This window comes from Alternaria atra (assembly GCF_907166805.1).
Source record: "Alternaria atra isolate CS162 genome assembly, contig: 25, whole genome shotgun sequence".
Classification (NCBI taxonomy): Eukaryota; Fungi; Ascomycota; class Dothideomycetes; order Pleosporales; family Pleosporaceae; genus Alternaria; species Alternaria atra.
In genome coordinates this window covers 5,414,636-5,440,685 of record NW_025091323.1, presented here as the reverse complement: position 1 = coordinate 5,440,685, position 26,050 = coordinate 5,414,636, and the positions used below count along the sequence as shown (strand labels likewise).

The following is a 26,050-nucleotide window of genomic DNA, read 5'->3' as shown; positions in this document are numbered from 1 at the left end:
GGCATTGTGATGGCCGTAGATACGTCGATGCGTATGTGCGTCAACTCTAACTGATAAACCCAGTGAGCCTAGAATGTTATACCCTGATTTCATGTACCATGACACCACTAACACCCGCATTTCCTTGACAAATACCTGCATCAGGATGCACAGCAACCGCTGCTGATACGCTGGCATTTTCCTAACCTGACGAGCAGAACCTGGGCTGAAACTGATCGGGAGGGGGGAGAAGGAACGAGTCAATGCGCAGCGAAGACTGGGTCCAAGGTCGGCTTTATATAAATATCGTACTGCATTCCCCGAATACCTTGTTGTCCAGATTACTATTCTTTGATCTTACTTAACTCGATACGGAAACACTTCAAAGCAAAGACCAATCAGACCAATCATGACGGACTTCAAGGGACACTGCCATTGCAAGCAGACGGAATGGACTGCCACGCTGGAGAAGGATCAGCAGGCTCATGTTCTATGGTGAGTTGCGACATCTGTTTTCTCTTCCCCTGAAAACAGGTCAATTGAGGAGAAGAGCTAACGACCAATTAGCCATTGCAACACTTGCAAAGAACTCTCCGGCTCGACGTACACACTCAATCAGATCATCCCTACAAAAGCCCTCAAGATCACCAAGGGCAATGATCTAGGCAAATACACATACAAGGGTGACTCTGGAAAAGGTGTTCACTGCGTACGTCTTTCCTTGCACAATTTATTTGTACAACCTCAAAAAAGAACATTCACTAATGCTGATATTTGAACAGTTTTACTGCAAGAACTGCACCACACACGTGTACCACCAGCAGGAAGTCCTGGGTGATGATAAGATTATCCTAAGGACAGGGTTATTGGAGAAAGGTATCAAGAACTTCCAGCCTGGCGCGGAGATCTTCGGTAAGGACCGGTTGCCATGGGAGAAGGAGGTTGCGCAGACCTTTGAAGTTATGCCACCTTCGTAGATGTAGCCTGAGTGTATGAACAAACCATTGTGGCTACCGCACTTGTAGTACGTTTCTTGTTGGTCTTTGCGCCATCGATGAGAGTGAGATACGTGTAGCCGTGAGACATGTCATTCTACATTGCAAACATAGCTATCATCATATACACCTCTCCCACCAATCTAATCAGAAAGCGGTGGGAAGCTCCTTAAGAAGTGACTCGGGCACTCATAACCCCCTGGGTTGTTGTCCAAGTACAATTGATGGTACTGTTCCGCATCCCACCATTTCCCCGCTGGCAGAATCTCCGTCGCAACTCCGCCCTTCCACCACTGCTTGTTCACCTTATCCGTTACGTCCCGCGCAATCTTCTCCTGCTCGGCATCGTGGTAAAAGATCGCAGAGCGGTACTGACTACCAACATCCGGACCTTGGCGGTTCGATGTGGTCGGATCGTGCATCCTGTAGAAGAACTCGAGAAGGGAACGGTAGGTAACTTTTTCGGGGTCGTAGATAACTTGCAAGGCTTCTGCGTCTGTTTCACCGATCCAATTAGCCTGTTTCCTTGATACCACGCGACTACCTTGCGTATAATAGAAATGGGGAATACGTACGACCGGTCCGCCCACTACACACAGCTCTGTACCCTGGGTTCTCGGTATCACCACCGATATAGCCTACTCGCGCATCGTACAGGCCCTTCCCCTTGTACTCCTTTCGATACATGTGTTCGACTCCCCAGAAACATCCCGCTGCGACGGTGGCGGTTTGCGCACCTGAAGGCACGTTCATGGGTTGTGCGGGCGCGTTCGACATACTGCTGAAAGGGCGGAAGAATTTGGTCAGAAAGGACATGGAAAGGTAGGATATGACGACCAAAAGGAGGAGCGTGAGGAGCTTCAGATTGGGCGTGATAATGGAGAGGTTTACTTTGGTGTTCAGTTATGTTATTATGTTGGAGTAGGTTTGCCGCTTGGATTAGGGAAAATGGAAATGTACCGCGGCGATGATGCCATCATTTTGGGTGACAAATCGATGGGGGTCTACGCGCGAGCCACACGGGTGGCGGGGTCGTTGCGTCGCGAAGATCGCGACGTCTGACTGGCGCATCTTCTTCATCACCTTCAAACTGTACCTTGCTCATTCCGTAGACTTCAACCTCAACAGTGCACGGCCTCTTCGACGCGTCGAAATTCTGTTGTGTTTGACGAATTTCGCGCACCGTCAACCTTGCCCGCCTCGCTACGTGTCTTTACCCGGATACATATCATGGCGAACAGCTTTACAACCGACTCCTTGAGGCGCCAAATGCCTTTCCAGCGCTTCGTTGCCGACATGTAGCCGAACCCCCAAGGAACATTGCTGAGGTGCTATCTCTTTCTTCCGCTTCCCGCTATACGATTGCAGCGTTATCCACGTTCTGACCACGCGCTCATGGACGTTTTTGACATGTCTTCGCAGAGTATTCATCCTAATCATTCTGAAGAAAAGGCTGCGCAGTAGGTCTTGGGTGTATTGGGACGTATAGGTAACAAAGTCAAGGCGCGACACATGCTACACTCAAATTAGTGTCATTGATCAATGTAGTTCGTTCTCTCTTTTCTGTTCTGGAATCCGGGCGGTCTCGCCAGCTTGGAACTGGATGTACACTTTTTACGAGCGTCGTGCATCGAAGCATATACGCTTGGCTTCCTCTCTTCGCGCTCGGCTGAGAGTTTGAAAACTCCCTTCCAAGCTAGGTTTGACTGACCGCCTTGGTCGAGTCCCTCTGGCACAATGCATGCAATCAATTCTCAATCTATTTCACCTGGTAACTTCACGCCGGTTGCATCCCGCGCTGCTGAACCGGCAGTAGTTGAGTCTGGGCTCATACGATGCATCGTCGGTCGTGGCGTGTTTCCGAGTCACCACGTGCATCGAGCAGCTGTCTGCTGCATGCATCGTGACTAACCTTGCTGCAATTATTTTTAGACTCCTTTCCAGACTCCAAATCTGCAAGGGCAGCAAGTCGTATCCGCTAATATTGATTATGTCAGGGTCTCGAGCACCGATGCAACGACAAGCTTTAATATAAGGTTAATCTACACGCCAAGAACTCCTCGCTTCTTCAAATCTACGAAATGAACATATCCACGATATGCTTGCAGTACCAAACTGTCCATCCCAGCCGGGGAAACTATTTTCAGTCTTCGCTTCCGCCCATGTTGGAGGACTGCAGTACATACGGGATCGATAGATGAAGGCCAATATCAGCATGAAGGCGCTCAGTCAGCTTCGTGGACTGTTGGTACCCAGCATCCAGGCCCGGCGTTTCTATTCTGAGTTCGGTACCCCAGGCTAATATGCTCAGCTCATCTCGGCTTCATATACATGTCCACTGTGTTGGCCACGGACTATGCGAACAACGGCTCAAGTGAGTAGCGACTCGCTTGCCAGAGAAGACTTCGGTACACCAGCCGTCATCTGATATGCAATGGCTATGGAATCCCCCGGTAACCGCAAGTCTGCCGTTCGTATCCGTTATCGAGAGACTATCTGCCCACGCGACGAAAGTGCATCTGTATCCACAGCTATACCACCGGTAATCAGTTCTCGGGTAGGCTGCAAACATTGCAGACCTACGATATCGAAACAACCGCCATGACCCAGGATTAAATATCTTTGTGCCCAGAAAGCTCAAAAGAACATGCTCCACCATCGTAAGATAGGTTAGCATGGCAGCTTGAAGCAAAATGCACGGCGGAACGAGGCTATCACATACCCCAGATATTGACACTTAGCCTGGAGGCTGGCTCAGGATGTCTAGGCACGGAATGACACTACAGCTAGTTGGAAAACACGAACTCACCTGAGCAGCTTTTGCAATTTTGGACCTATGAGCACGAGCGGCCCGCCGGTCCAATCGTACTCGATATTGCTACAGGCACTTGGCAGTTGTTATCGTACTCGGATTGTAGCTGCTATCGTCCAAGATGGTGTTGCCGCGGTAATGGTTAAAACACTCAAAGGTAGAGCGCTGGTGCCGGAGGACTGGTATATAACCTGGTCCATATGCCCTTTGATGATCATCATCCAGCTTCTACTCTCGATTCCATCTACTACATCATCAGCTTTGCATCCAGCATTCTCCGAAGATCATCTTCCAATTCATCAACATGAAGTGGCTCCTTGCTCTCCTCCCTCTCGCGGCTGCGGCCCCTGCGCTTCCCAACATCGAGCTTGGTGATGCCCCGCCACCTGGTCAGGTATGAAGACATTCAATGGGTGTTTACGAGGCAACCAGCTCACACAACGCAGGTCAAGATCCGCGGTGTCAGCTATGGAGGAACTGGTTGTCCCCAGGGCACTATGAGCTCCCAGATCAATGCAGACAGAACCATCATGACCCTCATTTTTGACTCGTACATTGCGTCTATCGGCCCCGGTATTCCCGTCACGGAGCAGCGCAAGAACTGCCAGCTGAACGTCGACATCCAATACCCAGGAGGCTTCCAGTATTCCATCCTCTCTGCCGACTACCGTGGCTACTCTGCAATCCAGAAGGGTGTATCTGGTACTCTCAAGTCGACCTACTATTTCTCTGGTCAGACTGAGCAGGTAAGTTCTATCTTAGTCAACACGGTTGGACGAAGATGCTAATGCTTTGAATAAAGACCAGCACTCAATACCAATTCGACGGCCCCACGAACGGCGACTACCTCAAGCACGACGAGGCTGACAGCACCTCAGTCGTTTGGGCGCCATGTGGTACCAACGGCATGCTCAACATCAACTCGCAGGTCCGCTTGACCTCCACCAACACCAGCGCCACTGGTCTCCTCACCACCGACTCAACCGATCTCAAGTTTACCCAAGTTGTGTACGTCCAGTGGCAGAAGTGCACACCGCCAAAGCAGTAGATGGCTGATTGCGGTTGATGTAGGCCAAAACATGGGATCAGTTGGATTAGTGTTATCGGACCGTGGGTGGTCGATGTTGAGCATGTCCAGTGGAGGAGATGCTAGGGATGAGGCTCACGATGTTATGTTGGACCGATGTTTGGAGTTTGCATGATATTCAAATCTTATTACGAGATGCGCATCTCATGTTTTAGTCCCCACTTGCTGTGATGCTCCACTCTTGCCCCTTTGCCCAACTCACGACAAAAAGTATGAGCATGCAAGGCTGGATGAACAATAGGGGTGGTGGTAGTAGCATCCTGGGATCATCCAGTCGACACGGTTGACCTGCAAGGTAGCACGGGGTCGGATCCGCCTGTTGGTAGGACTGAGGAGATGTGGCGGATGGTGTCGCAGCCACGTCGGAAATTGTGGGGATAAGAGGAGGCTCTTGGCGCCAGGGTCGTGGTTGCCGCATTTAGATCCCTGTCTGTTTACCAGTGGCCGTGCGTCCCATAACAGAAGTTCCGAGAGGAACATCGTCATTGTGCACTCCAGCCCGCAACACCAAACCCCTCGCTTGTGGCTCATTTTCCTTAGGCATTAAAAGGAGGCTGCGCAGTGCGATTGCCTTGATTCTTACATTTCTTGGGCGCAACAATGGCCGCTGCGGGCGCGTCTTCCATCTCCGTCACCGTACGAGTCCGCCCTTTTACCATCCGGGAAGCAGCCCAGGTCACGAGGAATGACGACCAAACGCTGTTCCTCGGAGATGGATCGCTGGCGGCCTTGCCAACGCCAAAGGTCCACAAGGGTGCCATCCGGCCGGTCATCAAGGTCATGGACGAGAAGTGCTTGTAGGAGAGGTTTCGTGTCATTTCGAGTCACAGGAGCTAATACTATGCCAGGATATTCGATCCCCCAGAAGATAATGCAGTTCAACGGTTCGGGAGATCAACGATAGGACCCCAGGGCAAGCGATCAAAGGACCAGACATTCGCATTCGACCGCGTCTTCGACGACACTGTCTCCCAAGGCGATGTATACGAAGCTACAACGAAACCCCTGCTGGACAGTGTGCTGGATGGATACAATGCGACCGTCTTCGCATATGGCGCCACAGGTTGCGGAAAGACGCATACTATCACGTATGTTCCTGTACACCGCTAGTTGCTCGGAGGGGGACTAACATGCCACCAGGGGAACGTCACAGCAGCCCGGTATCATCTTCCTAACTATGCAAGAGCTGTTTGAGAAGATTCAGGATATACAGGACGAAAAGGTTACCGAGATCACGCTCTCTTACCTGGAAATCTACAACGAGACAATTCGCGACTTGCTCGTAGAGGGCGGAAGCAAGCAACCCTTGATGCTGCGTGAGGATGCGAACCAGGCTGTATCTGTCGCTGGTCTTTCTAGCCATCGACCACAGAGCGTGAGTGAACAGTCATTCTCGCTCGACAAACGTCTAACAGCCACAGGTCCAAGAAGTCATGGATATCATCGTTCGCGGCAACGAGTACCGAACCATGTCTCCCACCGAAGCGAACGCTACCTCCTCCCGATCGCACGCCGTACTTCAAATCAACGTCTCCTCCAAGGACCGCAACGCTTCGGTCAACGAACCCCACACCATGGCTACCCTTAGCATCATCGATCTGGCAGGTAGTGAGCGAGCGAGCGCTACAAAAAACCGTGGAGAGCGTCTGACCGAAGGCGCCAACATCAACAAATCACTACTTGCTCTGGGAAGCTGCATCAACGCCTTATGCGACCCTAGAAAACGGAACCACATCCCATACCGTAACTCGAAACTTACAAGATTGCTCAAGTTTTCTCTAGGTGGAAACTGTAAAACTGTCATGATAGTCTGTGTTAGTCCGTCGAGCGCTCACTTCGACGAGACGCAGAATACCCTGCGATACGCCAACCGTGCAAAGAATATCCAGACCAAGGTCACCAAGAATGTATACAATGTCAACCGACACGTGAAAGACTACCTTGTCAAGATCGATGAGCAGCGACACCTGATTGAGGAGTTGATGAAGAAGCAGAAGGATTTCGAAGGAAGCGCATTTGTCAAGTTCCAGAAGCAGAGTGAAAAGAAGGACGGCATAGTACGAGACGCAGTTGTACGCTTACGCCAGGCTTATGCCGATTCTGAGCCTGAACGTCGGGAGCGACTGAATATGTCGAAGACTCTAAAGACGGCAGAGAAGCGCATCTCGCTTATTTCGTCGTGGATCGCAGCATTCGACAACGTTAAAGACGTTCGGGAGAACGAGGACATGCCCTCGCAAGTCACGGCCATGAGAGACACTGCAGTCGGAATATCGGCGGAGCTCGAGCAAACTCGGCAGCATTGTCACAGGCGATTGGAGCGTACTGTCTGGACGAGCAAGATGGACACAGCGCTGCATGTTGGATTGAAGGGATTGGCGGAGGTGGATGGAAATGCAGATGGTCATGACGCCGCCAACCTGACAAGAGAGTACGAATTGCTCAAATCGAACGCCGACCGCGAATTACTCACCACTTTGCTGGATCAAGAGAGAGGTGGTGATGCTGCCATTGTGCAGGTGTTGATCCAGGCGCACATCGAGACAGTCACGATCCTAAGCCAGATTACCCAGATGGACGAGGCCCAAGCGGTTGAAGCTGCGCGAAAGCTGCTTACGAAGATTATGAATTCCTGTACAAATGCGACTTCACAGGCTATTCGACCAGACGGTGGTCTGCCAGTCACCGAGTTTTTCGAACCGAGTCATAGAGGAACACCCAAGAGGAGGAAGCCAGTAAACATCCAGGAGCCATCTCAATCGTCTCCCATGCGACCAATAGCGATGCCGAGACTGTCGTTGCCATCACTAGCGGATGCGTCGCATCTTACCTCTTCCCCTATGAAGTCATCGCCACGTCGAAAGTTGATGGGACGAGTGAAGTCGGGCGTTCAGTTCTCACCAATGAAGAAGAAGACACCGTCAAAGACCAAACGCGGGGTGCGCTGGAGGGATGATACCGAGAACGGTACCCTTGCGGAGTTCCAAAAAACACCAGAGCATCTAGCAGGCACACCAACAAACCCTGCCATTGGAAGGTCGCCCCCTGCGTACCCGACGACGTCCATTCCTATAGCAACATACGATGGAAGCGGTGGTTCTTCACCTATTCCCACTCCGCCCAAAGCCTCCGTGGACTTGAAAGGCTCATCGCGTTTCGCAGTCGGCGCGCTCTCTAAGCGTTCGGAAGGATCTCCTACATCTCGAATCAACAACGCCTATGCCTCTGATTCCGACAACGCGTCACCACTCCGCGAAATTGGCGACAACCCACGCACCTCATCATTAAGTACCGTGGAAAACGCCTCATCAGGCCCCACACCAGGAGCAAACAGCGGCGGTGACTCAAGTTCCGAAGGAGAAAAATGGACTGCCTCAGATGCCCGCCGGATCGGCCACGCAATCAAGCGCCGCTCCTCGACCAACGGCGCAGGCTCCGTACCCGTGAATCGCGCGCATCGCCGTCGCAGCCCAACAGCAGCATCAGCTGTCGGTAGTCCGCCCAACGAGAACTCGCTTCTCTCTGCGGGTGCGGCGAGAAGGATGGTTAAATCTAACCACTCAGATGCTGACTGGAAGACTAGCGTACTCGGCCCGCGCGTTACCCCTATCATGAAGGGCGCTGTTAGACGTACGACGGTAGCGAATGTTAATGACGATCGACCACGGGAAGCTTCACCCAGTCTGAATACGAGGGCGCCTGTTAGAATTACCAGTGGGAGTTCGTCTGTTGGCAGAGGTAGCTTGATGCCGAATTCTAAGAGCGTCTGGCGTTGATTGATACCTTTCTTTTTTTTTATGGAGGTTGGGAGAAGATATTGATGGGGGGGTTTGACGACTTTCTTCTTGTTCTCACCTGGCGACTCTTTTACTGGCGCCGGGTAGTTTTCTTTCTTGTGCTTTTTCGTCCGCAATTCTCAAAACCCTGTCTAGAAGCATTAACGATGGTTTAGGATCGGTGTTTTTGGGTATTCGAGATTGCTCTGCCTATGGCAGTTGCTGGGGTGTTACTGAGTTGCGATTGCATTGGGGTGCGACTTGTATTTGTATCGTTGTTCGCGAGTATTGTGTGAGTTTCTTGTTGATAGCATTATTCAATGTTTGAACTCCATCACCTTTCATGCTTCATTGTGCCAGATATACGTAATGATAACAGCAAAAGTTTCTCTCGAAACTTGTCTATAACACCTCTACAAACGTATTCCTTCTTACAACTTCTCCCTCTTCTCATCTCCAATCTTAAAAACGTATTTGACCCCACTTGCCTTGCCATCCCTCAGATTCTCCAGACCCTTCTGCACTCCCCCCAATCCGCCCGGCACAACCTCATGCGGATGCGGCGAGAACCAGCCCTCCGCCAACCCCCTCGCCATATACCTAAACATGATGAAGGCATAATCCGCATCCTCCTTATGCGCCGTCCCCACCATCGTCTGACTCTGCTCTACCGTCTCCGGAATACCCTCGTACGCCTTTCCAGGTAGAACCAACGTGATTTTCCCAGTGGGTTCAAGGACTTTCACGATATTGGTGTAGGAGTTATGTTCCGAGACAGCATCGTACGCATAAAGCAGTTTCTGGCCTTTAAGCGCATCCTTGATGCCTTGAACGACGGCCTCATCACCCTTTCTATAATCAACAATGGTATCGCCCTTGGAGCGATCGATGAGTCCTTCGACAAATTTCTCGCCTTTACCGGCTACAGCGATGATGGGATGGATGTTTGCGCGTTGAGCTAGTTTAATCGCATATGCACCTACTGCGCCTGCGCCACCGTATACAACCAGCGGGATGTTCTCCTTGGCAGGCGTCCATGGATCAGGCAAACCCATGCGTTGGTGCAGACCGATTGCTGCTGTCATGGCGGCGAGAGGCAAAGTAGCGGCTTGTTCAAAGGAGATGGACTGCGGGATGTGGAATGTGGTGTGCGCCCAGCCTACTGCGTACTCGGCGAAGGAACCACCGGGTGTCATCATTTCGTGGAAAGAGGCGACACGGTCGCCGGGCTGGAACTCGTAGACGTTGGGGCCTACGCTGTGGACGTATCCTGCTATGTCGTCACCAGTGTTGAAGTCGGTTTTCATGCCGTAGGCGGGGATTTTCCTAGGTTTATACGTTAGTGATTGTCTTCTGGTGTGCTGTCGTAGTGCATTTATTGGGAAGGTAATTCAAAATTCACATGACAGTACTAGATGGAAAATGACATACCAGTCTTTGGGGTTGCTACCCGAAACGACGACCTTGATGATGACCTGGTTTGCTTGCGGCTCGGGGATAGCGATATCCTTGACCGTGACGGAAAGGTCCTTTGCTACTTGTGCCTCCTTCATTGTGATAGCTCTTTCTGGTATAATTGGCTTTTAACTGTTTGCGATGATATATTGAGTAGTAATAATAAGGTTTTTGATTATCCAAGAAGGAAAATGTAATCTTAAGTTAGGGTGGGTATATGAGACGAAAACGAGGCGGGGACCCTGAACTTCTTTATATCAACAAACATGATCCTGAACCCCCAGTTCCACCGTCTATTGTCCGGACTCTGGAATAGCATGGACACATGGATTAATAATGACGGTATGTGGGGTATGTTAGTTTGGGTGGAGTAGACCAAGCTGCAAGTGCGATGGCGACGTCGATGATGCGACTTTTCGGTATTCGCGTTTGCCATAGCCGAGATTGGCCGATGGCACTGGAAATCGAGCGAAACAGATATATGTACTCTCAATTGCCTTATAGCATTAATTACGCCATCCTACATAAAACTGAGTGATGGCAATGTTTTGTTATGCCCATCTGAAGACGAAAGATAATGGGAATGTGTTCAACTATCGTGCTCAATCAACTTCTAGTAACTGGTATCGACCGCCATGCTTATCTAGTGCGTCTTCCACTCTCTCCATGATAGCGAGTACTTTTTCCTCCTCCAGCCTCCTTCCTACGACTTGTACAGCCACAGGCAGACCAGCCATCTTCTCCACGTCGTAGTGCTTGTACGCGCCCTGTGCGACACCATTCAATTTCCTGACGTTGAAGTCTGGTGGTAATGCATCTTTGGCAGGATCAACGTGTGTCACTGGGATGATTCCAGAAGAGTAGTCGAGCTAGATCTTATCAGTAAAGAAACCCTGGTGTCGGGAAAAGAAGAAGACTTACCAGGTTGAACATGAAAGTATAACCACAGCTACTAACAGCATCATGCATACCACCATGAGGCACGGCAGGCGTCGCGTTGGGTGGAGTGAGCATGACATCCATGTTAGCTTCCTCAGACCACCATTTATAGAAATTTGCTTTGTACGCCTCACGCTTGCCGGCTAGTTGCCAGTACTCGTGTGCGGACTTTGGATGCCAGTCTCGTAGTAGGCCAGCCCAAATGTCATCACCCTTGACGTACTTTACGTACAGGTAGTGCATGTACTTGATGAAGCGAGGTAGGCGCATATAGTAGACCAATTGCGCCGCGCCAAGGTCGTTCCATTCTCCGGTTCGGAAATGACCCATGAATGTGTTGCCACCGTCGCTGAGGAGGAGTTGGGAGGCTAACTGCAAAGCTTCATATGGTGATGGAGGCTCAACATCGAAGACTTCGTGGCCTTCCGCCGCGAGTGCTTTGGCTGTTTGGTCTAGGGCGCGTGCGCATGCCGGTGAAGGGTCTGCGACGTGATCGGTTCGCATAACGCCTATACGTAGCTTCTTCTTCTCCCTGAACTCAGTCTCGATATCCTCTCTCCATTCCAGCGGATGGACAGTATAATCGTATTTCCAGGGCTTCATTTGAATGAAACTGCGCGTGAAGTAGGTCAAGTCGTTCAATGTCCGTGCCATGGGGCTAAAGACGGAAGGTATAGCTTCTTGACCTGCCATGCTTGTATTCATGCCCACCTTCGGCCATCGCCCTGTCGAACATCGTATCGAGTAGCAGCCAGAGAAGTGGGCGGGAGCGCGTACCGAGCCAGCGACATCTGACCCGATGCCAATGCGACTACCACCAAAAGCCAACAATGCCGATTCTCCACCCGTAGAGCCACCTGGCGAGTATTTGTCGTTGTGCGGGTTCTTGCACTGACCCCACACGTCGTTGGTAGATTCGAAGGATAGGAGGGTGGTGGGCAGGTTGGTCTTTACGAAGGGTACAGCACCAGCATCTTTCAATATTTTCACCATGACTCCATCTTCTGTAGCAGGTTTCCCGGTATTCCTGGAATAACCGACCGAGATATCAAAGCCCTTGACTTGTATCGAGTCCTTCAACGACACAGGAATGCCGGCAAGCGGTCCCTTTAGATTGACCTCGTTCTTGGCCCATTCTTCGGCTTCTGGGAAGAGTATCTCCGTCACGCAATTCGTCTTTTCCTGTGCCTTTATCGCGACTTTGCCGTATGTGCGTAGGATATCGACGGGGCTAGTGATTTGCTTGTGGACATCTTGGACGAGCTCCTGGATAGGTTTACCGAGGATGGAGCGTTCTTGCGACGACAACGGGTAGAGGTACGGCGTGGGGATTGTCGCGATCTTGGAGGCGCGTTCCGACTGCTTGCGCTTGCTGGTGGTGGAGAGCTGGTTAGCTCATAGTGTCGGCCAGATTGTGTGGGGTTGGAAGCTTGGGGCAACTCACCAGTCGGCTTTGTGTTGTCTATACTCCGAGAGACCCATCTTGTGATTGCAATTGTGAAGATGAGGTAGACATGGAATATGAAGTCAAAAGAAGACCTTAGCAGGCCCTCGGGAATGGGTAATCAGTCACATGCCTTGTGAGAGCCGCGAGTATGCGTCTGGTTATCTGGGAGCTGTGTCGCGTGGACTTGCCGCATCGGAGCTGGCCCGAGGTGGATTGAGCGGGGAGCTCTTATCACCTCTATGTCAATACACGCCCTACACCAACACCACGCCTTACGACAAAGGACAACCCCCGCTCTTCATCTCTGAACATGAATCCTCACCACATGTTCTAATCGAGATGAACTTCATCGACTTGTACATTTTCAGCAACATCTATCTCTGCATGGACACGGTGGAAGCGCTGTACTATGACAGCCACCAGGACGTCCAGCACAACTCTGCATCATCGGTGCCTCACTTTCCACTCTTGACGCAAAGACCTATCTGAATCATGCGCAAGTATCAACTAACCAATACCTAAGAGATACCGCAAACTCACAGCAAAGCATTGACGCATTTAGCCTCGCTGTCTTCTCATCAGCGCACGCGTCTCTTCAGCAACGCCATCACCAAAGCACAGAACCATTTCTCCAAACATTGTTTCAACATTCCTCGCATCTGATTGAGCCTCAACACTTTCCAAGCATAGCTCCCGCGCGCGAGGTAGGGCGGGAGGTCGATGTGGGACCCGCGGAAGTAGAGCGACAGCCGCAATAGAACCTCTCACCCAGTCGATCTAGACATCAAACTGTGGCTCCACATGCTTCAGGTACCGCTCAGATTCTACACACCTGAATGGCTTCCCCAGACTTGACGTCTTGGACTGTCAATGCTTTAACCGCTGGCGCACTGATGCGCGCCTGCTCGGACACTTTCTGAAGACGCGCTTCTCGGCCCTGATTGGCCGATTCAGCGACTACTCGAGATACCATGAAACCACTGTGGTCCAGACACACGATGAGCAAGAATAGCAGCGTTTGTGACTATTCCCTTTTCGATGTGTTGTTGAGATAGCAATCGAACTCTCAGTTGTATAAGATGTGCTGGACGCAGCATCATAATAACTCATCAAACACATCATCAACAAGCTCATCACAACTCACTTCCCTTTTCGTCCTTTTCTTCCTCTTGTTTCCTTATTTCCTTGTTTCCTATCTGGGTCTCATTCTTCGATTTCTTCTCTTAACGACACACTCCCTTCTGCTGTGCAGACCGCTATCCATTCCTTGCTGCATCAATCACTTCGTTGTCGACTTCAAAAATTATCCGATCCTTAGCCACATCCACTTTACAACAAATAACCTCAATCCGCCAATATGCCTGTCCCAAGCTACAACGCCATGCCTTTGAGCAAGATGTTCCTTGGTGCCCGCGTCCTCCAGGCTATCTGCATGATCTTGGTCATCGGCATTTGTTCCAACTTCATCCAGATGATCGTCACAACCGGTGTTGAACCACCCAAGGAATTCGTTGGTACGCTGAGCGTGGTACGTACAACCCTCCACCACTATTTCACTAAACACTCCTAACATCCTCAGACATGCATAGCCGCCCTCTACATTATGGTTAGCGTAGGCTACTACTGGTCGCAAGCCAACCTCGGCCTCCTCGTCATGACAGGCGTCGACTCCCTTCTCCTCATCGCCTTCATCGTCTGCGCTGTCACCCTCGGCAAGCCAATGTCCTTCCTCAACTGCTATGTCATTGGCAAATCATCTGCGGAAATCGATGCTCAGTACGCCAACGCTTTTGTTACTGCGACAGTTGAGAATCTCAACAAGTCTACCAGCAGCTTGGGCCATTGGGCGGGTGTTACACGCAGCAACTGCTTCCAGGCCAAGACTGTTTGGGGTATGGCTATTGCTCTTTGGTAAGTTTTCATACTATCGATTATGCCTGATCAAGTACTAATACTGTTCAGCGTACTCTTCACCGTTTCTTGCGCTCTTTTGCCCACCCTTTGGTACAAGAACAACATGAAGAAGCCTGCCAAGACTGTCGAGGAGGCTTAAGTGCCAGAATGCCTGGCTTCGATACTACGAGCGAACGCGATGATCCAGCAAAAGAGGAATAGTTTGACAAGAGCGCTGTCTGCCAGTTCTTCCTCCACCATCACCCATCATCACCTTTTTCCTTTATCTGTCAAAATTACAAAAATAGTCTGCATTGCGAGGGAGTTTGGAGTCTTCTATCATCGTTTCTGTCTTCTTCTTCAGACATTGAATGTCGATAATCCTAATGGATAGTTTTGGGCCTAGTTGCCCATATCAAAAAAGAGTTTTATGAGTCTATTTATCGTGCGCTATGCTTGCCTTTTGATTCGCTCTATTCGTTTCCAATCATTCTTCGTGCTTTCGCTTAGGTAGCAGCTTGCTCGTCTACTCAGCCACTACTGTCATCGTGTAACCTGCATTCCTTTGTCCGGATCACGCAATACATGTTTCATTCGTCATTGCTCCCGCCAGCACGCGTCGCTCTTTGGTAGTGCTTGGTTACGAGAACTCGCCTACGATAATGAGGCCTTTGTTCACATGGCTGTACTACATAGTTCTAGCCATTAGGGGCGTGGTGCGTTTTTTTAAGTAAATGGTTGGGAAAAGCGAAGTGCAGGCATGTCGAGATGTTGGTTCGGAAGACTATTGGATGATATTGTGTCTTGGCATGAATACAAGAATTAAGACAAGAAGATTGGTATCGAGAGAGAAAAGTAGTAATTTGGATGACAACACCAGGATATCTGAATCTAGAAGCCTAGCTTATGGCAATTTGGCGCGTTGAAATGGCACGACACTGCGAAGTTTCAACCCCAAAGCCCAACCTCCCAAGATCTCAAGCCGGAAGGTGACAAATCGAAAAACCTGGTGACGTTTGCGACACAGTGAGGTCCATGACCGATCTTGGCTTCTCCAGATAATCAATCATAAGCTGCGAGCAGTGCTTTGTATGCGTCAATGCCCTTACGTGGAGGTCGAGGTACTTCTGATCTTCCTGATAGCCTCGATGCAGCCGCCGCCACATGAGCGCGCAGTGCACCATGTGCTCTCGAATCTCCGTAAAGTAAGTATTGGGTGCAACCACGTCTCCCATCTCATCTTCAGTAAGGAGGCGCTTAGCTTCGCGTGTCTCGTACGCTTGCCATTTGGCAAGACGCTTAAAGTCGTCGAGGTTCTTCTTATCGAGGCATGGATTCGGTACCCAGATATTGGAAAGAACGTCGTAAGTGCAGTTCAACTCTCGGGCAGTAGTGGAATTTGTACCGCAGTGGAGGGTTTTCATGCGTGGCGTTTGTGGAGGGAACGGTCGGATGAGGAAGCCGAGAAGGGTCGTGATTGCTATCGCAAGCAGGAATGTGAGAGCATGTAATGCAAGGCTTCTTCTTGGGGTTCCTTCCTTGAACGGCAAGCGTTTCCAATTTTGCGGTTGTAATAGTAACCTCTCTTCATGCAAGCCGTCCATCTGCTTGTCATCATCGTATGGCTGATTTTGAGACATGTCCTTGAAGAAGATCCTTTTCAGTGATCAGTTGAACCTCGATAGTCTAATAGAAAAGGGGGTAAATTACCTCTTAGGCTCCTGCAACACAAAAGCAGACTGCTAGATGTTTTGATAATGCGCCAAACTCGCGAGGGTGTGTAAGATGGGCGTTTGACACTAGTATGTACTAGAAGTGATGTAATTGAGAAAACATGTAAGCCTCAAAATATGTCGCGCGATGCAGTGCAAGGTCGATCTTAGGTACGCAGTTACCTACCTAGTACATCACTTATTCTAATCCAAAGGCCAAAAGATGGAGAATACAGTCAGCATGAGTAAGCTTTTCGGTTGCGGACCGACACACCCTTCTACTAAGATCCTGTCATGACTAGTGTCTGACTACAGGGCAAATAGAAAAGCATAAACACTGACTCATGTCTGAGCATTGAGTTCGAGGTCGGGCTGCCCTTGGATTGTTGGACCAGCAGCTGTCAGCCCGTTAGTGCCATCCGCGAACATATCGTTCACCTTACAAGGCTCACAATGGGAAACTACGTCCTACAGTCCGAACGCGGCTGAATTCCATGATTGGTTGTTGATAGAAGTGAATTTTTGGCATGAGGTGGAAGATGTCATGCCATTGGTGATAATTGCTTCTCTGCGATACGTATGCCGCCATCACGCCTCATCATGGGGGCATTTCTAATCAGGTTGTGCGAACATGCTGCCGCATACGTCTGGAGGATGATGGAAAAGCCGCATATCGTATAGAGCCTGCACGCCATCAGTCTCAGTGATCGCATTGGTGGGAGCCCATTTTAAGTCGTAGGTAACGTGAAGACCTGGCTTCCAGAGCTATCGGCGGTGGAGCAGTGGTGTGATGGACAGTGCTCCGGCGCTGAAGTTGCCCAGCGCTCGCTTGGGCAGCGGCGCCCCGCCCCGCTCGCCATCTTCTGCACGTACAACAGCTTTAATACATGAACACTCTCATTCAAATTTCATTTTACATCGCCAACTGAGTCTCTAGTCAGATGCATCAAACAGAGATAGCGCACGGTGAAAAGTTGGCGACAGGAGGCAGGGACCTTAAGAATGTTGAGGATTCCAGCCCTACTACAACATAGTGGCAAGTCACTCCCCGTTTCATCAGTTGACCTTCTTCTTCAGCTGGAAAAACGAAACCGACTCGACGTCTTCGCTCTGCCTATCCACTGTCCGTGGCTTAAGCCAGGAGAACCTAGTATCCACTTTATCTTCCAACTGTCGGAAACTTGTCAGCATAGTGTGGTGAGCCACGCGAAATGTCGCAACCACTTACGTGAGGGAATTTCCTGAAGATAATCCATACGAACATTGTTAGACTCAGCGTAACGAACATGAATACTAAGTACCACCACCATGGTGGATTATTTTCGAGAATGTCGACATTCATGCCAAACAGGCCCTAGCCGGGATTAATGACAAGAACAAGATCAAGGATCAATGATAACGCGGAGTACGTACCGAGACGAATACAAGAGGAAGGAAGATGAACTGTGAAATTAGTTGTATCTGGAAGCACGGACGAGCTTGAGCTTACTGTAATCCAGCTAAGACGCTTCATGCTTATGTTGAGTGAAGTGGATTTCTGTGCTTCTCTGATGGATGTCAAGTTGAACTCCTAGATGTGTATCAGCGACTTCTGAATTTTGCTGCTTGTACCGATAAATGTAGGCTGGCACAACGACGAGTTGGTCGCTATACATTCCTGAAACTCACCAGTTGGATAAGCGCAGATGAGTCTGCATCGAACTTGTCAAATCGAGATTCTACAATGCTTGCGAATCTGTCGATAGTACTGGCAACCACGCCAGAAACCTTATCTTCATAGGCATGATCTTGGTATTCTTTGCAGAAGTCTCGAGCAGCTCTGATCTGTTTGTGATGATGTCGACGAAGGCTGATCCACGTGGTCGCATCCATCAAAAGACGATTGATAAGATAACGCGATTCTCCGTTTACTCTGAGAATACCTAAACGCTTTACGGATTCACATAAGTTAGCATACGTGAGTATTGTGTTCTGCTGATGCTGAACAGTTCTGACTTACACATTGCAGGAGATGGTGATCGATACGATTACAAAATTCCAACCAATCCGATGTCAGCTCGATCACGAGATCGTCGAGAAGCGCCATTCCACTACTTGGCATCGAACCATTCCGGAGCGTACTGCCGTGGTCGATGCTGACCCAACGATCATTGCCACTTGGATCCGGACGTATCTCTATGCTCCAACTGATTTTAAGCGTTTTCCACGTTCTTCTGAATAACATATCTCTTCCCGATAGATCTTGTGAAGGCGCAGCGGCCTCGACTAAAAAGTGTGGTCCCTGGTGATCTCGAGGCAATGCAGCGTGAGAGAACTGGATTATTCGGAACATGGAGTTTCCTGAGTGTGCTGCAGGCCGATTGCTTTCACGTCGAGGCCCCTGTTCAGAGTCGGGATATATTCTATTGTTTGGGGTTAGTAAGCTTCGGTTGAGGCAAATAGGAACTACCTCAGTCGATACTCACAGCAATCGTCTCGTAGTGTCCGATATCGGGTGATCAACCAGCTTGAAGGTTTTCATCGGAAGAAAAGAAACGCTTTTTTTCTCGAGGTCTTTTTCCACAAGCTGTATTATATAATCACGAGGCTGGGGATATTTCGAATCATCCCATTTACGGAATGCTAGCAGCCAGGAATCTGCGGAGATGTGTGCTGTACTCGCCGAGAAATCCAGTAACAGATCTACAGCGTCGCTTAGGCCACGCCGAATAGCTAACTGAATGGCCGAGCGGCCATTCAAATCTTTTGCATGGATGTCGATACCCGACTCGAGCGAAAGTCGCATTATATCCAGATCATTACGAATGACACCGATGTGTAAAGCAGTGTTTGACCTCAAATCTCTAATGTCCGTGCCCGCAGCTCGAATGAGAGCATGGGCCAGTGGGATCTGTGCCTTATCCAGTAGCAGAGTGAACGTTTTTCGATCCACACGACTCAATAGCTTCATGGTCTCTTGTCGGTCGTTCTCGGTGGCGCACCACAACGGAGTCCGTCCTTCTGCATCTATTTTAGCGAGCATTTGCTTTTCCCCAAGTAAACAAGTTAGAACAGAAGTCAATCCTAATCTTGCTGCGAGATGGAAGCCGCTTCCAGGGAGCTCGAATCTTAGGCTATATCCTGGCTGCGAGGACTTCTGATCTGATACTGACATGGCCTGGCTTGCTGAAGCTACTTTGCTGTAGTCGGTCAGGAATAAGTGGATGAGTACTGTTGGCAAATCTTGCAGGCCTTGGAGGTGATCTGCCCAGTGCCGCGCCGTGTACTCGTACAACGGGAACTCTTCCAATCTCGACTTGAAATCAGCATCCGTTTTGCAAGGACCCTTGGCGAACTCATCCAATAAAAGATACTGTAAGCAGCGTGTGGCAATAATGGTCTTGGCGTTTGGGCACCACACATCCAAGGTTCTTAGGAGATAATCTGAAGCTGGTTGGAGTATGCCAAAGCAACTGCTGCTTTTCGTATAGGGTAGAATATTGAAATCCATGCACAACCCCAGAAAGTGCTCATGGTTAGGCGCATCATCTGGGTTCAATGTCGAGGCTTCATCTTCTCTTCGAAGGATGTGTCGCATTTCAGCTTCTCGCATAGGCCTCTTCACAAGGAGAAGCCACGCTAAAGTCTCCTTAGCAAAGCTCTGATCTGCTTCATCGAGCTCGTGAATTCTCATTATAAACCTTTTGTAAAGCGGTTCCAGGAGATCCTCAGTCGATGATTCCAGCTTGGATTTTATTCTTGCACCTCTTATATTCATGAGTCCGTCCATCAGAAGTTTTGCAGCGAAAATCCTGGAAACTGATCAGTCAAGTTATGCAACTCGAACATATTTACTCACAGCCCGTTTGCGTCTTCAATAACCCGTTCTTTCACAAAATCTTGCATTTTTAGTCTGTTTTGGGCAAAGCTAGGCAGATCAACCAATCTTTGCGTCACGTAAGTATCCAAGTCTCCTTCAACAGTTGCGCCACGGATATGTATTTGCAGAGCGCCACGGAGCCTATCATCCGCGTCCGGACTGTGGCAGGTTGTGAATAATAGCCTAAAGTCCTTCTCTGCCAGGCTGATAAGGCTTGAGCACAGTGGGTCTCGACGTTCAGTCATCTGGTCTAGCTCGTCGACCACGACGTATACCCTTTCAAACTTGCCGACGATGTGGGGGAGTATCCGCGACACCATATCGTCCATGTTAGAATATGGAGATTTCTCGCGAAGAGAGTCTAACACAAATTCCATGCGTCTCGGGTCTAGAGTACTCATGGACGACGAGGCGCGTTGTTGTCCTAGCTGATACAGCAAACTCCGCGACAATTGCATCGCGTTACGTTTATCTTCGCCGACCCCAACATGGAGGAATGCAACGCCAATCGTATGCGCGGGTTTGTTTTGGCGTAAAAGTGTGTCCACGATCAGAGAGGCGGCTGTCGTTTTTCCCGAACCAGGTCTCCCTACCAGGAGCAGAGTCTGAGGGCCATCGCTTAACCAGTCCTGGAACTGAGACGTTTTCAGGATCCATTCTAACGGTCCAGGCAGTCTTTCCGAGCCAGGTCGTGTATGTATCTCGGCACCACTATCGTCGAGCCACTTCAACATCTCATTGGCTATAGCCTGCTTAGTTTCCATGCTGGCCACTGTGAAGCCCTAGTAGTCAGCTGCTTAATATGTGATTCATTTGGTTACTGAAATAAGTATGAACACATCACAATGTACCTAGAAATCGTCAGAAGGATGTCTCATCATCTATGTCGGTGAAGAAGGTTGAGGTGGTAAGGACGTAATGTAAGGCGAGACGGATATTGAGTACCCAAGATGAAGAGAATCAACAAGATCAGTGTGCAGGCAGAATGACAGTATTCGCGCATGTAGTTTGTAGAGACGGGGGATGTGGAGAGAATGAGAATTGCGACATCGTTCAGCAATCCGGAAGGTGAGATGATGTGCTAGGCAGCTGCGACGCCGACCCTGGGCAGCTTCAACCACTCATCTTCAGATGGCGCCCAGCCGCACCGCAACAGTCAGCCTGCCGGCGCTTAGGAGCTCTCAAACAGCAAATCTTATCCTTCAATTGTATTATGGCCAGAACCATGGAATTCAACGGCTCAGGAGTGTTATATAGGCTACAATTAGGGAGTGATGGATGCGCTACAATGCGTCGCAACGCGAACGGCAGCCCAAAAACCTCTACATTAATACAGCCAGTGTTACTTTCGCAAGTACTCGTAGGGTGGAAACATGTTATCTGTGCAGGCTTAGCATTCTTGGTAAACTATCATGCGACGCATGTCCTTACAAATAACCGCCTTCTCGAGAGATGCACAGCAAAACACCACCCAACGCCTTGCCATGCTACAAGCGCTAAGCAAAGAATATGTATGTAGCAAGTTGGATCCCAGGGAACAAACGTTAATGGCACCGAAGAGACACAAGGCTGTGTACTTGCCTTCGTGCCTCACACTCACAGCCTCCTCCCCCTATGCTCCTCCACAGGACTCGCCATCCCACTTCCATTCATCGACCCATAACCATTCACCCCCTGACTGCCACTCGCATCCGGCATAAGCGTCTCCCTCGCCTCCTCAGCCTCCTCTTCGATATTTTCGCGTTGAATCTTATGGCTCTTTCGCCACACAAAACCCACCAGTGCGAGACCAACAAGCAACGCCAAGCTAAGCAGAATAACGTTGATGGGCACAGGGTCGTTCTTGAAGGTCTTATGTGTAGCTGCGTCGAGGGCAGATTGCGAGAAGTTGAGGACACCGGCGAGGCAGATGATGAGGCCGTAGACTTTGCCGAAGGTGGCGAAGCCGAAGACTTTGGCAGAGTAGTCGCTAGGTGGGGTGTTAGCAATAAGGGATTGGATATATTGAGGGGGGTTGACTTACGACACTGCGGTGTAGTATAGAGGTCTGTAAAGTACGAAAAGGACAATGTTGGCGTACGCAGCCCATGTCTCTGGGATCACACCCAGCACACCGATAGTGGTGGCGACGGTGACGAGTAGGGATAGCGTAAACGTAGTGCTCGTGTTATCTAGGAGCAGCCCGATAAATGGTACTGACAAGACACCTCCGACCGGAAGCGCGACGTCGAAGAAGTTGTTGATCTCGACCGCCTTGTTGTAGTCGTGGAAGAGGTATGTGTATTGCGTCCGGATCGTAGCCACGAAATAGTTGATACGCGTCATCTGCAGCACAGTGAACAGCGTGATGAGAATGAACCAGGGAGTACGAATCTGCTGGCTGGCCGTGCGACCGTGTAGCGCTCCCCAAACACCCGAGATGTTCTTCTTCTTCTCCTCCTCTTGTGCCTGCTTCTGGCCGTCTTTCGTGCCAAGCAAAGATGTTATTTCGCTAACGATGCTGTCACGGTGTGCTCGTCGCGCATCCTGTATGCTTCGAACGGTCGCTGCATCTTGGATTTCGTCATCCGAGTCATGAATGACTTGTTCCTCTTCGGCGGTATCTACCAGTTCTCCAACAGTCTTGTAAGACACGGATGGCATGAAAAGGACCTGGACCGCAAGGATAAAAGCAGGAACGACGAGATAGATGAGAAAGAACTTCTTAATCGAGAAGTTGCCATCTGTACCCTGGTAAATAAGTCGATACATCAAGAAGATGGCGCTCGAAGTATCGAAAGCACCAGTCAAAAGCGCCAAGATAAGTCCAGAGTACTGGGGGAAGGTGTTGCTGAGCTGGAACGACGAGATGAAGATGAACGGTCCGCCCAATGCCATAAACAGATAGCCAGGAATGAATGTATCGACAGGCAATTCCTTCGCGAACGCGAATAGCAACGCGCCAATCGTTATGGATATCGCACCGGTTATTCCGCATACGCGTGGGCCGAAGCGATCGAGGATGGTGCCGACGGGAAGCGCGACGACGTTTGTGGATACAGCGGCGATCGTGAACATGAGGTTGAGCCTAAGCTCCTGCTCATAGCAGACGTGTACATCTTGATCCAGCTCTTCCTTCGTACAGTAGTCTCTGTATACCCCCTCGTCGAGCAGGACGGGCTTTATCGCAGCGTAACCGAAGACGACACCGGCGGCGAAGAGGCAGTAGACAACGGCAAAGAAGACCTGGACTACGCGATGTTAGCTATCGTAGGCCCATAACGTACACCTCTTGATACATACGCAGTCGCTTCCACCTAGGCACTTCGAATGCGCCTATCGTTGTCTCCTCGCCTGTTTGCTCCGTCCATGCGCCAACTGGGTTGAAGCTCATCTTCCGGTGCCTAGAGTCCGGGCTCGCCTCTCTACTCCATGGCTCATGCTCCTCCATCGACGTTACTCGTTGAGACAGCGACATGCTGGGCTAATATTTCGTCGTCTTGTGTCGGCCTTGGACTCTCAGAATTCCTTCGTATTTTGTACTCTTCTCTTGCTAGGAGCCGTGCTTCTGATGCTCTCCAGCTGGTGTTCAAAGATTATCCGGATATGACGTCGTTCCAACTCTGCTCAGGAACCTCGGCGCAGCAATTGGCCAACCAAACCACCTCGATAAAAGTACCACGGAACTCAAGTCCGCGACTGGATACGTGGCGCACAAAAAAATGGGAAGCAGGGTCCTATATACACAAGCACCGCATCGAATGGCGCAAAGCGGGGACTTGCTGGCTTGCAGCCCGGGTGCATGAAGGCGCTGACAATCCGACGCGCTGGATCGCGCGTGATCACAAAACGCTGGGGTTTTAGGACTCCCATTACGCAGTTATACCACGTGTGAGCTATTTCTACGAAGGCTATGCGCTCATACAGACGATCCGTATTCAATCTCACGATGTGATTCACATTCCCCGTCGTTATCAAGATGCGATCCTCTGCAACTCTCTGGTGAGGCTTGCTCCTCGCGACAGCCAATAGACGCGCGAGTCAGCCGCGGACAGGGAGCTTTGGTAACCGTGCAGATGATGGCATCGAGCATCAAATTTTCGTTTTTCCCTACCTCCACATGTTCGCTGAACGCCGATACACGATGGACATCTCCTGCAGGTGCCCCCCGGTGCAGAAACGTTGAAGTTTGCGAGAATGAATGCGACTGCAGAGTTTTCCATTGGCTTGCCAGGGGTGGAGATGTGTATCTCCGCCGGAGACGTCTAGATTTCCATATCCTACACTGGGCTTCCGTTCCTGGAGTCCCTGAACCTTCTAGGATCGTGCTTTAAAAGTGTACTAGGACTGACGTGCTGGGCTTTGAGACCGACACAACCAAGATCACGATTTTCAGCCCCGTCTGACACTTCAAGTTGAGGACCAAGACTACAAACCGACAGCATTACGCTAGGTATGCTATTGTACAACGCGGTCACAAAAGGACACCCGTTGAACGGCATCATCCTCATAAAGCCATTGAGTCACAAGCAGTGCAAGTGATGCTTATGGGTACTGCCGCCAGCGCTCAGTTAAAGTCTGTTGCTCATAGACACATCCAGAATTCCTCGAGGTAACCTGACTAAGATATGTAGGTCTAGGTATAACACTTATCGTGTAGTAACTTGTCTTTTTCCTATATTCCTTTCCACGAACTAGGCAGATGCATAAGTTCTGGGCACAACCAAATTCAAAACAAAATCAATTCCAGCATACTAAAATACGAACAAACGAGTGGACTAGGTTCCAAGGTACCTTGCATACACCATATCCAATCCTATTCCCGTACCACCACAGGTCGTCCAATTCATCATCGTTATCAACCATGACCAAAGCGATCTGACATGCTGAGCGTGAGTGTTCACAGAATCAATGATCTGTGACCTCGATATTCTGACTCTACTCAACATCGACAGCGTCAATCTTCTTCTGTGGAGATCGCTTCTCGACATCAACAGCGTCGATCTTCTTCTGACGCTTCTCAACGTCAACGGCGTCAATCTTCTTTTGGCGCTTCTCCACATCCACCGCATCAATCTTCTTCTGTCGCTTCTCGACGTCAACGGCGTCAATCTTTTTTTGAGGAGATCGCTTCTCGACGTCAACAGCATCGATCTTCTTCTGGCGCTTCTCCACATCCACCGCATCAATCTTCTTCTGACGCTTCTCGATGTCAACGGCGTCAATCTTTTTCTGAGGAGATCGCTTCTCGACATCAACAGCGTCGATCTTCTTCTGTCGCTTCTCGACATCAATGGCGTCAATCTTCTTCTGGCGCTTCTCGACGTCGACAGCGTCTATCTTCTTTTGGCGCTTCTCGACGTCGACAGCATCGATCTTCTTTTGTGGAAGTCGCTTTGCGAGCCCAACTGAAGTGGCAAGCTTGGTTAGAAACCTTCCAACGCTACTTATGCCCTTTGGCTCACTTACTAGGTTCGACAAGGCCGAGGCCATTGGTGCCTTCAACAGGTAGTGCAGAAACGAGGGTGGTCATGCCCATGAGCACGGACAGGATGGTAGCCGACTTCATGATGGTGTGTGGAATGGAAGACCCTCAAAAAAAAGGATAAGCGGTGGATTGGAAGATGGGATGATGGCTTGTTTGATGGGATGGTACTGAGATGGTGGTGGGATGTTATCCTTAAGTACCTTCAAGCTTCCCAAGAGGTATGCACTATCAACAACCCAGATGTTCGTTCAGAAACCCTCACTCCAACTGTCCCTGGGCCTTACTCACTTCAAGGTTGGCTTACCCCTACTCCACTCGACATTCACGTGGCTTAGTAGCTCTTTCGCGACTAGCTTTAACATTCTAAGACTAGGACATATCATTGCTCTCGTAACCCATCATTCTAACCATGACATAGAACGTTAGCAATTGCTTACGTGATGGATGATGACTGTTCAGGTTGTAGCTAATCATCGGGTCTTACTTAGCCCTGACGAATCACGGGAATTTCCTTACTCTGCATCAAACATCTGTTCACACGTGTATTGCAGATAATTCTCCTGGTTACCGAAGGATAGATCTTGATGTCAAAAACACGAGCGGTGGTACGATTCTCCCTGGAGACGGTA

The 26,050-nt window shown here is 50.0% G+C and overlaps 11 protein-coding genes across 11 annotated transcripts; 4 read left to right on the top strand and 7 right to left on the bottom strand.

Moving 5' to 3' along the window:
- Positions 1 to 388: 388 nt before the first annotated feature.
- On the top strand, positions 389 to 956 carry ALTATR162_LOCUS6861 (uncharacterized protein; the record flags this gene model as incomplete). Its single annotated transcript, XM_043314486.1, has 3 exons — positions 389 to 474; positions 547 to 688; positions 762 to 956. The coding sequence occupies 3 exons, from the start codon at positions 389 to 391 to the stop codon at positions 954 to 956; spliced, it is 423 nt and encodes a 140-aa protein (XP_043170421.1).
- Positions 957 to 1,117: 161 nt separating this feature from the next.
- Positions 1,118 to 1,751, bottom strand: ALTATR162_LOCUS6860 (uncharacterized protein; the record flags this gene model as incomplete). Its single annotated transcript, XM_043314485.1, has 2 exons — positions 1,118 to 1,514; positions 1,582 to 1,751. 2 exons carry the CDS (start codon positions 1,749 to 1,751, stop codon positions 1,118 to 1,120), a joined length of 567 nt encoding a protein of 188 aa, XP_043170420.1.
- Positions 1,752 to 4,090: 2,339 nt separating this feature from the next.
- ALTATR162_LOCUS6859 (uncharacterized protein) lies at positions 4,091 to 4,834 on the top strand (the record flags this gene model as incomplete). Its single annotated transcript, XM_043314484.1, has 3 exons — positions 4,091 to 4,180; positions 4,233 to 4,532; positions 4,589 to 4,834. The coding sequence occupies 3 exons, from the start codon at positions 4,091 to 4,093 to the stop codon at positions 4,832 to 4,834; spliced, it is 636 nt and encodes a 211-aa protein (XP_043170419.1).
- Positions 4,835 to 5,473: 639 nt separating this feature from the next.
- ALTATR162_LOCUS6858 (uncharacterized protein) lies at positions 5,474 to 8,649 on the top strand (the record flags this gene model as incomplete). Its single annotated transcript, XM_043314483.1, has 4 exons — positions 5,474 to 5,670; positions 5,722 to 5,961; positions 6,014 to 6,248; positions 6,295 to 8,649. 4 exons carry the CDS (start codon positions 5,474 to 5,476, stop codon positions 8,647 to 8,649), a joined length of 3,027 nt encoding a protein of 1,008 aa, XP_043170418.1.
- Positions 8,650 to 9,080: 431 nt separating this feature from the next.
- Positions 9,081 to 10,202, bottom strand: ALTATR162_LOCUS6857 (uncharacterized protein; the record flags this gene model as incomplete). The annotated part of the gene is made up of 2 exons (XM_043314482.1): positions 9,081 to 9,975; positions 10,081 to 10,202. 2 exons carry the CDS (start codon positions 10,200 to 10,202, stop codon positions 9,081 to 9,083), a joined length of 1,017 nt encoding a protein of 338 aa, XP_043170417.1.
- A 504-nt stretch (positions 10,203 to 10,706) lies between these two features.
- Positions 10,707 to 12,525, bottom strand: ALTATR162_LOCUS6856 (uncharacterized protein; the record flags this gene model as incomplete). The annotated part of the gene is made up of 3 exons (XM_043314481.1): positions 10,707 to 10,973; positions 11,026 to 12,415; positions 12,488 to 12,525. The coding sequence occupies 3 exons, from the start codon at positions 12,523 to 12,525 to the stop codon at positions 10,707 to 10,709; spliced, it is 1,695 nt and encodes a 564-aa protein (XP_043170416.1).
- A 1,322-nt stretch (positions 12,526 to 13,847) lies between these two features.
- On the top strand, positions 13,848 to 14,543 carry ALTATR162_LOCUS6855 (uncharacterized protein; the record flags this gene model as incomplete). Its single annotated transcript, XM_043314480.1, has 3 exons — positions 13,848 to 14,018; positions 14,070 to 14,401; positions 14,453 to 14,543. The coding sequence occupies 3 exons, from the start codon at positions 13,848 to 13,850 to the stop codon at positions 14,541 to 14,543; spliced, it is 594 nt and encodes a 197-aa protein (XP_043170415.1).
- Positions 14,544 to 15,360: 817 nt separating this feature from the next.
- Positions 15,361 to 16,023, bottom strand: ALTATR162_LOCUS6854 (uncharacterized protein; the record flags this gene model as incomplete). Its single annotated transcript, XM_043314479.1, has 1 exon — positions 15,361 to 16,023. One exon carries the CDS (start codon positions 16,021 to 16,023, stop codon positions 15,361 to 15,363), a length of 663 nt encoding a protein of 220 aa, XP_043170414.1.
- Positions 16,024 to 17,151: 1,128 nt separating this feature from the next.
- ALTATR162_LOCUS6853 (uncharacterized protein) lies at positions 17,152 to 20,718 on the bottom strand (the record flags this gene model as incomplete). The annotated part of the gene is made up of 8 exons (XM_043314478.1): positions 17,152 to 17,265; positions 17,324 to 17,449; positions 17,509 to 17,538; positions 17,585 to 17,665; positions 17,764 to 17,919; positions 18,095 to 18,497; positions 18,561 to 19,886; positions 19,934 to 20,718. 8 exons carry the CDS (start codon positions 20,716 to 20,718, stop codon positions 17,152 to 17,154), a joined length of 3,021 nt encoding a protein of 1,006 aa, XP_043170413.1.
- A 578-nt stretch (positions 20,719 to 21,296) lies between these two features.
- ALTATR162_LOCUS6852 (uncharacterized protein) lies at positions 21,297 to 23,327 on the bottom strand (the record flags this gene model as incomplete). Its single annotated transcript, XM_043314477.1, has 5 exons — positions 21,297 to 21,334; positions 21,386 to 21,441; positions 21,555 to 21,923; positions 21,978 to 23,184; positions 23,237 to 23,327. 5 exons carry the CDS (start codon positions 23,325 to 23,327, stop codon positions 21,297 to 21,299), a joined length of 1,761 nt encoding a protein of 586 aa, XP_043170412.1.
- A 1,544-nt stretch (positions 23,328 to 24,871) lies between these two features.
- Positions 24,872 to 25,502, bottom strand: ALTATR162_LOCUS6851 (uncharacterized protein; the record flags this gene model as incomplete). The annotated part of the gene is made up of 2 exons (XM_043314476.1): positions 24,872 to 25,341; positions 25,403 to 25,502. 2 exons carry the CDS (start codon positions 25,500 to 25,502, stop codon positions 24,872 to 24,874), a joined length of 570 nt encoding a protein of 189 aa, XP_043170411.1.
- Between the last annotated feature and the right edge of the window lie 548 nt (positions 25,503 to 26,050).